The 12,238-nt window shown below is 43.5% G+C and overlaps 1 protein-coding gene across 1 annotated transcript in view; it reads right to left on the bottom strand.

The window, feature by feature from the left end:
• CFAP61 (cilia and flagella associated protein 61) overlaps positions 1–12,238 on the bottom strand; it is a 286,840-nt gene that overhangs the window by 139,519 nt on the left and 135,083 nt on the right. The window contains exon 16 of the mRNA XM_058563317.1: positions 10,489–10,623. Coding sequence (XP_058419300.1) covers positions 10,489–10,623 — 135 coding nt within the window. The remainder of the gene's footprint in view (positions 1–10,488; positions 10,624–12,238) is intronic.

The raw sequence follows: 12,238 nt of genomic DNA, 5'->3' as shown, positions 1-12,238 counted from the left end.
AGTGAGGGCCGGCTGGGGACCTGGAGGCCAAAATAAGGGACGGCTGAGGATGAGCTGAAGTTCTGAAACTCAGTGGATGCCTGTGAAGACAGGCACTAACCAGGCACCAGACAACTGCCCTCCCAACCCCCTCCCTGCCCACTACAAGGCCACGACACTCCATGAGTACCAAGAACTGTGATGTCTTCTCCACCCAAAAAATAAAAGAGGGAAAATTCCTGAAAGGACTCCATTAAATGTTAAACAGTTAAATCTACCTGGAATTGACGGAGATTCCTTTTTTTCCCCATCAGGTGAAATGGAGGCTCAAGCAGAGATTCAGTTGAGTTAGAGGAAAATGGGAGACTTTGCCATTTTGCACACTTGACTATCTGTCTTAAAAATCTATATCCGGGGGCCGGCCCAGTGGCGCAAGTTGTTAAGTGCGAGCACTCCACTGCAGCGGCCGGGGTTTGCCGGTTTGGATCCTGGGTGCGCATCGACGCACCACTTGGTAAGCCATGCCGTAGTGGCCTCCCATATAAAGTGGAGGAAGATGGGCACGGATGTTAGCCCAGGGCCAGTCTTCCTCAGCAAAATGAGGAGGATTGGCAGATGTGAGCTCAGGGCTGATCTTCTTCACAAAAAGAAAAAATCTGTATCTGACAAAAAAGGTTCTCTGCATGCTCATGATGTACTCAGATAAAGCAACACACTGCAAAGAGAAATCATCTTTCTAAAGTTGGGAATCACAAGTTCTTATTTTCAAATTCTAAAATGTCATGCTTTTTGATTAAAGAGATAATAGCTTTACCTTTGACCTAGCAAAACTATTTCTAGGAATTGACTAAAAGCAAATCATTATGGATGTGCTCAAAAATAATAAGGTTGGACACTGTAGCATTGTTTATAATGATAAAAATTTGGATAAAATCTTAAATGACCAACATTAGGAACTGGCTGCAAACAACAGCAGTGAATCCTGGGATCTGGCGTCAGGACTCTGCAGTCCGGAGCCTCCTCTGAGCAGCTGTGTGGCCTCAGGCAAGTTGATGTCACAGAGGACATCTGAGGCATGAAGACAATGGATGCTACATTCCAAAGGAGGTCCTCGTGTAAAAATGTCAAAGCAGGTGGGCAAGCGCCTGTTAAATGACTTTTAAACCCCTCATTCACAATGAAGATATAAAAGGGTTAGAAGAATACAAGAGAGGATTTTTCTGGAGATTTCCTCGATGAGAGCTGTTGATATGCTTGGGTCGCATGCCACTCCACTCCTAAGAGGAGAGGCAGGAGTTGTCTCGTCATTCACTTCAAGTCACAAGAAAAGGGTTTGGGGGCCTCAGAGACCCTCCTCTGAGTTCCCACAGATGGTAGACACAGTGGACTGGTGTGTGAGTCCTGCTCGAGAGAAAATCTAAAGGACACAACAGCTAGGCCAGCTGCTGCTGGGTGAGCCGAAGGGAAGGTGGCCTGCCTGGTGGAGTGTGTTGACCCACACAGACAAGAGATTTCATTGTAGGTTCTTCCTATGGGGCCACCTCACCTCCCGGGGCAAATAAGACCAAGGCTGCACAGCTGGAGGGTACACTGCCTGCGTCACGAGAGTGCAGGTAGGATGCCCCCCCGGAATCTCTGAAGAAACTGCAAACACATGCCATGTGGAGTGGAGCCCAGCCAACAGAGCAGGAGCCATCCTACGATAGTAGTGGTCGAGTGCAGATGTGCCTGCTCCCCCAACTGTTCCTCCTGCCCTGGCCCCATTTCAGAAGGACCAGAAATATAGCTAAATAATAAGAAGAAACCAGCTAATGGGCTTTCAAAATAAAACCTAAATAAGCTAAATAGATGCTAAATAAATGGGGGGCAGGGTAAGTTAGAGAGCAAGAAGAGCCCCCTAACCCCCCTTCCCCTGCTGCAGGCTTCCCACAAGCAGCAGGGTTGAGCAGGGGAAGGGGAACTCTAATCTTTAGGTGAAAATTGAATTTGATTATTACATGGAATGAAACTGAACATTTTATGGAATTAAGACTATGTTTGTGATTCAGAGTGACTCACAGAACTTTACCTAAAATTGACCAGAAAATTCACAGGACTTGCCCACTTCCCATCTGAGTGCAGGGGAAAGCCTGTCCACAATGAACATATTTCCGGGGTAATGGGAGACAGCACTCAAGTGACTTTGTGATTATTCCCATGAGTCCCGCTGGCTTACTGTTCAGTTACATAACCAAACCTCTCCTAACCTCAGTTTCCCCCACTGCAAAATGGAGAAAACGACACATAAGCTTCTGTGAGAACACAGCAAGATAATCCATGAAAGCTCCTGACACAGAGCCTGGCACAGGGAAGTGCTCAGTGAGGGGCAGGGATTGCTGGTCAAAAGACAACTGCGGCCATTCAAATGACACTAGAACACTCGGGAATACTCAGTAACGCGCAAAGACATTCATGACATACTAAGTGAAAAAGCATGCTTCAAACACTAGGTACCTAAGACCCCATATTTAATTGGATATTTTTTTCACAGAAAATAATCTAGAAATAAAAACACTGAAATATGAACAAAGGTAATCTAGAGATAAAGGATTGCAGGTTTTTTTGATTTTCTCTATTGTTTTTTCCTAAAATTTCTACCATAAATACATACTGCCTTTGGTAACGACATATTGTTTTAATCAAGGGGCAAAGATGTAACTTCGATAGCCAGCCTCTGCAGCTCTGATTGTTCCCTTTGTCATTTTATATCCACAGTTACTTTAAAATACACAAAGCAAAGCCTCTTGTTGGCGCTGCCACGCCTTTCCTCCCTGAAGGCAGATTCTGAGGAAGCCACTTAGCTGCAAAGGCCAGTTCCTGCCCCGGGAGCTCAGGTCCACCCAGGAGCCTTGCTTGGCTGGGCCTTCCAGAGCGCAGCAGCAGATGTATCCTGAGGCACTTCTGGACCTCCGTGGCATTCATTACCCTGGCTCTGCAGGGAACAGAATGCATTGTTTTTTCCTCCTACTGGGTTGTGGTAAGAACCCGATCAGCATCCAAGAAAGCCTCAGGATTTTTTTTTCTGTCGGTAGCTGTGGCGGCTCTTTTTAAGCGCAATAACACTACTAAAGGTGGACCGAAACAAAGGATGTGCTGGTGGCTTAAAGAGCCAGGAAGTCCTCCATTTCACTCCTGTGGTTTCGATGGGCATTTTCTTTGCTGCTAGAGCTCTCCTAAATATCCGTGCAGGCCCACAGGGGGCTGACAAACCAGAGAGGATGAGGCAGGGAGGATAAGAGCAGGAGAGATTTTATTTTAGAAAAGTCTCTGCTTTCAAAAGAAGTGAAGCTTTCATTAGTGGCGTGCTGTCAAATACAGCATGAAGCTCTCTTGCAGTGCTGGGAAAGCTCTACTCCCGACGTTGAAAGAACAGTTAGGTACGCTGCCCGTCCGTGGCCTTGAGTTGGCCAGCACTTCACCACTTACTAGCAGGAATGCTGGGTCTGATCGAAGAGTGAGAGAATGCAAAATGGTGCAGCCGCTTTGGAAAATAGTTTGGCACTTGTTCAAAATGTTAAACACAGAGTTACCATATCACCCAGCAATTCTACTGCTAGGTAGATATACCCAAGAGAAATGAGAACATACATCCACATAAAAACCTGTGCACGAATGTTCATAGCAACATTATTCCTAGCAGCCAAATAGCCAAATGTCCAGCCACTGATGAATGGATCAACAAAATGTAGTATATCCATATAATAGAATATTATTCAGCCATAAAAAGGAATCAAGTGCTGATATATGCTACAACATGGATGAACTTTGAAAATATGCTAAGCAGAAGAAGCCAGTCACAAAATACCACATATTATATGACTCCATTTATACAAAATGTCCAGAATAGGCAAATTCATAGAGACAGAAAGTAAATTAGTGGTTGTCTAGGGCTAGGGGTGGGAGGATAGGAAGTGACTGCTAATGGGTTCCTTTTTGGGGGACAAAAATGTTCTAACTGTGAATATACTAAAAACCAATAAATTGTAAAACTTAAACAGGTGAATTGTATAGTGCGTGATTTATGTCTCAATAAAGCTGTTGGAAGGGGGGGGAGGGGAGAAGAGGGAGGGAGACAGAGATTGAGAGAGAGAGGTAATTGTCCTACAGTATCTATTCTAGAAAACAAGGATAAGATGTAGGATTGCTTTTTAACAATATTGAGATGTTAAGAAGTAACTTTCCTTTTCATAATTTCTTCTCTTATCACACCCTAAAGACCTCATTCTGTCACTCTCTCGAAACCCAATTTCTAAACAACGTCCAGGGTTTGTCGATCACATCATTAGTGCACATCCTGTCCACCCCTCACCGCCCAAGGAAACCTTCGGTCACTCCTCCTGGGCATTTCCTCGAGCACTTTCTAAGAACACCGTGAAGCCACATACAACATGAAACTGAATCTTGAGAAATTTATAATGAAACCCGCACATGGGATCATAACTCTTTTTCCTCCTTTCCCAGCAGCTGCCACTATAATTTTGAAAGGTTTCTACCAACAAGCTGATGCAACAAACAGAGAAGTGCACACAGGCTGGGTCAGCTGGTGTCCAAAAACTGACCCCGGCACACCAACCTGGACCCATATGTCTGCTCCTCCCCAGCCAAGCCCACCCAGGGTCAGGCTGGCACTGGATCAAACCTCAAAGTGGAGGACTCAGCCAAGAGGAAACCCAACTGCTCTGGGGGAAAGCCAACTGTCTGTGGGTCACCTTTTGATGAGGTAGCTGGTGCCAAACATCTGGGAGATTCCAAAAGGTCTCTGTCAAGCCATCTTCCTTTCCTGTGGTTTGGTTTTCCTCCAATGAGTCACGGTATCAATACAACAACTTTTTAGATAAGAGAGTATATATGTAGTGGTTGAAGGTACGAGTTTTGGCAGCCAGCTGCCTGGTATGCAGCTCTGTCAATGAATTAGCCTTTGGACAAGTCATTTCCCCTTCTTCCCTGCAAGCCTGTTTTCTTTATGTACATTGAGGATGATAAGAGCAGTAACTATTTACAAGGGCTGATGTGAGGACTAAATGAGACAATTCACGGGGAGCCTTTAGTGAGAGCTCATACACGTCAGTAGTAGTAGTTGTTGTTGTTTATTACTCTGTAGCCTTCCTAAGAGGGAGGAATTATGATGATAATGAGAATAAGCCACTGATTTATAAGTCATTCTGATGTATACATATACACTATGTATAATACTAAACCAGATAGTGTTCAGAGAATTAGAAAGAAGTGACCACAGAACTTGTATTCTTTGTTTGGAGAAAAAAAAAAAAAAGCTCATGAAGGAATTTATGTGAATTGTTCTAAGAACCCCAGAGACAAGGGTTCACCATAAATAGGAGGAAATGCATTTCCCATAGGTAGTGTAAATACATAGAAAATGGCTGAGAAGTGGCTTGAAAAAGCAAACTTGACTCATGGCAGTGATTTAAAGTAGGTTAATTTTATTTCAGGAAAATATCACCATGGTCACATTAATAATGATCAGTGCATATATGATGCTAAAAAGTTTGAGTTTGCACTTCCAGAAACCTCTACCAAAGAGATGCTAGAGAGCTGATTTTAACACACACACACACACCGACCACAAGTACAGCCACCAAGGGAAGTCTAAGCATGGGCAGTGAGAGTTTCGAAGTTTAAGGAAGGGGCTGGGAAACAATGAAGCTGGGAAAATCTAGCAGGTGTTGGGAGAATAATGCAATTTCCTAGGGCAGCAGATGTACAAGTGAAACAGTATCCAGTAACAGTCCATCAGATGGTAATTATAGCTGGACCGGGGAAGAACAGCCGAGATGAAAAGGGGCAATTCAAAGGGTAACTGAACGCCAGTGAGTGACATCTTCCTGAGAGATCACAGACCAGGAAAAAGCAGGCCAGCACTTAGCTCTGAGAAGGAGGGTTAAATAAACCGTCATTTTTCTTTGTAGAAGGACAAAAGGAAAATGAACGCCTCAAAGAATTCATTAGTCGAGATTTAAACAGACCATCACTAATAAACACCCCCCAAAAAATAACAACAGGCACTGATCACTCTGAAAGTATGATTCTTCAGGAAAAATGATGAATTGATTTGGTCCCTAAAAATTTGAAAAAGAAAGAAAGAGTTCATATTATAATTCTGTGAACACTGTAAACCAAGATGAAGCACTCAAGTGACTGAAGTGGATGATGGGAGCGTCTACTGATACTGAAGCAAGGGCAGGAGCTGCGTAAGTTCAAAGCAGATTTCTGGTGTTTAATATGAGAAACAAGAGTCATTTAAAATCCCAGTCTTGGAAAGGAAATTGTGCCTTGGACCAAACACATTCCTTCCCAAGGGATTCCGAAGAATGGGTCTAACCCAGTGTGGCTGGGTTTCCTCCTGAGCCAGGCTTTTGCTTTGGGGGGCAGTGCGGGCCTCTCCCATCCTGGTTTAACAGCCCGAGCAGTCCCATGGTAAGACTGCCACTAGACTGTAAGCTCCTTGAGGGCAGGGACAGTGTCACAGTCATCTTTGAATCCCCATTGGAGGGGCAGGAAGGAAAAAAAATAGGCTTGCACATAGAACCATCCCAAAGTAAGTGTGGGTCAACTTGCTCCATAGTTGTTAATTAATATGGCCATTCAATTCATTCAGCCAAATTTTGAGTGTTTCCCTGATGATAGTTCTCATGCAAGTGGGCCATGCTGATTCATTTAGTAAAAAATTTCCATCAGAATAATTCTCAGAATGTAAATGCACAGGCCAAGATGGCCCATTCAAGCTAAGAAATGAGTCTTCCAGGTCCATCCCATGTGGATTATGGTCAGGAAAAAGCCCTCTCTCTTATCCACAAAGCTATACTTGCTGACTGTGGAGATACTATGATGAATCCTTGGAGCCTACCTCTGTAATATGTGATGAAAATTATTTACATGTTTTCCAGACCCTCTCATATGACCTGATATGGGGCAGGCTGTCAATTAACAGAAACAATAGGGAAGGTATTGTGGCAGGGACACCTATCATCCAAACGAGGCAGAAACTACCAGGGCCTTGGGGTGGGGAGGGGGCATATTTCCCTGCCACGCGGTGATGAATTTCAATCACTGCTGGCTTGTGCCAGATTCAAATTGGCAACCCACTGAGATGAAACACTTTCTATCCCATTACTCATGCCTGGAGTGATCTGTTGCCTTGAAGACTGGCTTCCTAGGTGAAAGTGAGGGAATGGACGGTCACTCTGAGGTGGTTTAAATAGGATACAGGTATGAAAGGTGAGTACCCAGCAAGAGAAATGTGCAGACATGGTAAGGGAGCTGAGGAGCCCATATAAAGCTCCATGCAGTGGAGGAATATAAAACTAAAAAAGGCATAAAAGGAATTCACTTAGTAATAACAATCACGCAACCTCATTCAGTTCAATGGCGGCAATACTATTCGCTCTGCTAAGAAATCAACGTACTTAGGACTCTAAAAATTACTCCCCCAAAAATTTATATTTGGCTCACCTTGTCTCAGATAATCAGCCTAAAACATTAAATTCATCTAAAATGTTAAAAAGAAAAAATAATTTAAAATAATATAATGTAGCATTTTAACTTTTGAACATCCAGGCCATCCCATTTGGATTATGCTCTTGATAACCCTCTGATCAAACTTTTAAGATTTCTAAAATTTTTACTAAATCTTGTTTCCTAAATCTAAATCTTTACTAAAACCTTCTCAAGAATGAGTACAACAAGTAGCAGTAAAAGTACATCTAAAAAAGTCAGAATTCACCAATATAATAAACAACACAGCACAATGTAGCATGTAGCAGGTACCAAACAGTGGCCTTCCCATCCAGTAAGTGGTTGTCTTCCCGGACCAGGGATTTAAACAATCCATCGACTATATGTCTTGAAATAAGCCAGGGGACATGGCACACAGAGATGACCACAGTAAAGGTTATTAAATGTAAGCAATGATTTCAACTCATACCAACCTGGGGAGTAATGATAGGATTGTTTTAAATGAAACAAAATGTTTTCTCTGGCTTTTTCTCCACCTGGAGCTCCAGGTTACCTCAAAGTCATCCAACTCTGAAGATTCCCAGGGGTGGAATCTTTTCCACTGCTTTTCAGAAAAGCAGTGCCCTTGATATTCACGCGACAGCTCTGTACTCCTCCTCTCCTCTCCAGCCCCGCCACTCATGCCACCAGAGGACTGGCTGAAGGCGCTGGAGCATGTGCTACCACTGATGTGTGAGGGCTTCTCCTGGCCCAGTTGTATAGTCTATCCATACTTGAAGGTGTCTCAGCATTGGCTGCTAAAGGGTAGCATCTCTCCTCTTACCCTGATCTGACACAGAAGCTGCACCCACGTACTTTGTACCTGCGGCCCCTTCTCTCCTGGGATCAGCATGACTCTATGGAGGCTGTGTTTCAGTGACAGATATAGATGAAGCCACCCTCCCTGACCCCAATGCACTATCTCTGCACCAAACATGTGGGTCTTGGCTCTCGTTCCAAAGCAGTCATTCCCAGGATCTCGACACGCAAACAGACCACATGGTGGCCATCCCAAAGGTCCTCCAGGGGGGCTCAGCACTCTTGTCTCTAGAGTGGATAGAGCCGGAGCTGCAATGCTGTGGGCCCTGCTACCTAAGAGCACACCTGTGATCCTGGATGAAACGATATATATTGGGGATTGCTTCAAAACGACAAGGGAGGAAGGGAAAGGGAAATGGATGGGATTGTAGAAGATCCAAAATTAAAGAGTTGAACATTGCTGAAGCTGAGAACCGAGTATTTGGGAGTTTGAGTACTCCTCAATGTGTGGTCCAAGACAGGTGCTCATTTGCAAACTCTCACTGCTCTGTGAAGATGTAAGTATGGAAATTGATAGAAGCATTCAGAAGCCTTTACAGTGATTGGACAGAGTAATTCTATGTCTGTTAAACCTAATAAAATAATTAGACAAATTTTGTCTGTCTTTGTTTTTTAACATAGTTTTTTTAGGAATTCACTTTTTACAAAACTGTTAGTTTATGATGGATTGTATATTAAAAGACAAGGTCCCGCAGCACAGACAGAATGACAAACTCTGCTTTATACGATTCTCTTTACTTTTGTATATGTTTGACATTTTTAATAGTAAAGAGTTGAGGTGGGGGAAGAATTGCTATTTGTTTTTAGTCTCTACTCCAATATAAATTTAGAACTTATCAGACAATAAATACAAATTTATTTTTTATTTTACAAATACATAGATAAATGTAGGACTTAGAGCAGCCTCGGTCACAGTAAGCAGCTGCCTCTAGGACGGGCCCCGGTGGAGGCCCCTCTGCCACACGTAAAGCAGGAGCCGGGGCAGGGGAACGACCTGCTTCCCGCAGCACTGAGGCTGTCATGAGCTGTTTGTCGGAGCACCATATCTGGCCCTGATGAGCAACTCTTTGGCTAAACGTTTGGAGAGTTTAAACTTTCCACTTTCCTCCTTTCTCTCTCACAAAGGACAAATGTCAGCCACTGAGGGATTTTTCTTTTCCAGCTTATTTAAGTGGAAGTTTATACAAACACTACAAGCCTACATGTAAGTCAACTGGACAAAATCACATTTTCCAGTGCTACTGAACATGGCTGTGTGTACATATACATGTACTTTTCCATTTAAATTGAAATCTAGGTTCTATTTCCATCCTTTTTCCTGTTCTGGTAGTAAGAGCATCTAGAGGCCATTCATTTTAAGGTCAAAACCCCTGCCATCCCAGGACAGCCAATATGTTCCTGTTAATCATCCTGAGTCCCCCTAGAGGAGTTAAGAAACCCAGCTTAGGACTCGAGACCCAAACATCTCAAATGCAGCCAGCTCTATTTTCTCTGTCAGCTTTGTCTGAATCCTTTTTTTTTTTATGTGAGGAAGATTAGCCCTGAGCTAACATCTGTTGGCAATCCTCCTCTTTTTTGCTGAGGAAGACTGGCCCTGGGCTAACATCCATGCCCATCTTCCTCTGCTTTATATGGGACGCCGCTGCTGCGTGACTTGGCAAGCGGTGCGTCGGTGCACGCCCAGGATCCGAACCTGCGAACCCCGGGCTGCCGCGCACTTAATCGCTATGCCACCAGGCTGGCCCCTGTCTGAATCTTGAATGACCACTTTTGCCTTGAAAGCAAAACATCGATGGAAAGGAGGAATCTGCTTTGAGGGAGGAGAAAGAAAACAGAAATATGCTAGGAGGTTGACTCCAGGCCAGTTGTCCTGAGACACAGCAGCACATGGAGGCATCCCCATGGGGTCTGTCACCTGAGGGATCATGCCGCTTCTGTTTTAGGCTCACTGTGAAATAACCACCTGAGGGAAAGGGCTGCAGGGCAGCCACTGCAGGGCGCCCCTGTAAGGGCATGAGCACCAGGCTCCCTGTAACTAAGAAGCAGCCTGCTCCCTCGAAGACAGTGCTGCCACCCCATCTGCCACGCCCGTGAGAGCTGGCACCGCGCCTCCCTGCCTGCTGCCGCCTGGCTACCCACCGGCTCCTTGGAGACTGCCTTTGATGGAGCGTTGATGCCAAGCTTTTCCAGAGGATAGACAATCTGCCGTCGTGGCCGCACGGGAACCAAGCAATGAAGGGCGGATGTCAGGGAGTGGGCGTAGGAGCTCTGGAACTGAAAGACAGCAATCTCTATTTTAGGGGCGCGAATGTCAGCGTGTGCAGCACAGATGCCTGCTTGCAGCTTTACAAATACAAAATTCTGAACTTTGCCAGATTGGGAGAGGGGAAAGAAATCAGCAAATAAACATACTCTTCGAGCAGAGGAATGAATTGCAGATAATGCCTGACACTAATGAAGATAATTACGAGAGTAATTACATTACTATCTCTGTGGGAATGACAGATAAACAAGTGGTTTGGTTTATGGGATTTTTCAGTACCACTATTTTCCCCAGGAGGATATTATTCTCCATAGTGATCATGAATCAGCTTGATTCGACCCCATTAAGCTGTTATCTGCGTCCTGTTAACCTTTGTGTGTTTGGCACAAACTACTTTAAGAAGGCACATAGATAAAAATGTCACCTGAGGGGCAACTGAGTGCAGATGAGAAAATCCTCCTGTTTGTGAAAGTCACAGCTACTTCAACTCAACCTTGTTGATAAAATAAGTGTTTTAAAACAAAAGGATGAAACTAGAAAGTGGGGCTCGAAGTGGGGGCATTGGATCGTATTATTTTGACTTATATTAATACTAAATTATAAGCTGGATTTATGCTTACTGAAATGGACTACAAGAAATCATGTTTTAGGAGAATGCTTTAAATATTAATTTTACTCAATTTTTATAACTTGGCGTAGAAAACTGAACATGGTGATCTTTATTTCTTTCACGTTTACGAAATTGTAGGGGTTTTGATGAAACCAACTCAGGGTATTTCAACCGTTTAAACCTCAAGAGTTAAACTATGAAACCAAAATTTTTAATAATACATTCATTGAATTTAACCTGAAAGCAAAGAAAGTAAAACTGATGTAGTACAGTAAATAAGATGGTTTACATATGACTTATTTGCTGTTCTTAAAATAGCCCCTGAGCATTTCTAAGAGCTTCTAAAAGGGATTTCTAAAATCCTTCCCCATTGAACTTCACATCCGGATTTTATACACCGAAAGACAGACCCCAGGAATTCTTAGTCAGGGCTCTGTTTTATGCCTGGAGGATCTCTCAGTATCTGCTCTGACAGGAGGGTGTGGAGAAAACCATCCTCATCATGTGAGCCAAAAGCTCACTTTTATTATAATCAACTGGAGATTTATAGCAGAATTTGGAAATTCTTACCTAAAGTATTTGGTACTGCTTCTCACACTTGTTTAAATGAATGTGTGTAAATCAACTGGAAGTGCAGACTGAGAGGAAACCTGTTTCCAAATGTGCTTCTACATCCCACATAAAATAGTGCACAACATATTCCAAACTGTAGACTATTGAGGTAAATATATGAACATTTGATGAAATGTCCAAGACATTATTTTTCGTATGGATGCAAAAGGACTTTCCACCAACTTGGTACATGCAGGCAACATCATGAATACAAACTAAGAATTTAATATCACATCCTGAAGGTCACTGAATTGGCACTTGGCCAAATGCAAAGTAAAAAGAAGGATTTACAGAGCAGGACCAGGATTTTCCAGCAAAACAGTTACCTTCCCATCTCATTAAGTACAAACCTAGGGCATTCACATTGCTGCATTTTGATAGGAAAAACAATCATCACTAGCACA

The sequence above is a fragment of the Diceros bicornis genome, chromosome 19, assembly GCF_020826845.1.
Source record: "Diceros bicornis minor isolate mBicDic1 chromosome 19, mDicBic1.mat.cur, whole genome shotgun sequence".
Lineage (NCBI taxonomy): Eukaryota > Metazoa > Chordata > Mammalia > Perissodactyla > Rhinocerotidae > Diceros > Diceros bicornis.
Note: the sequence above shows the minus strand (reverse complement) of the source record. Positions and strands in the feature narration are given on the sequence as shown.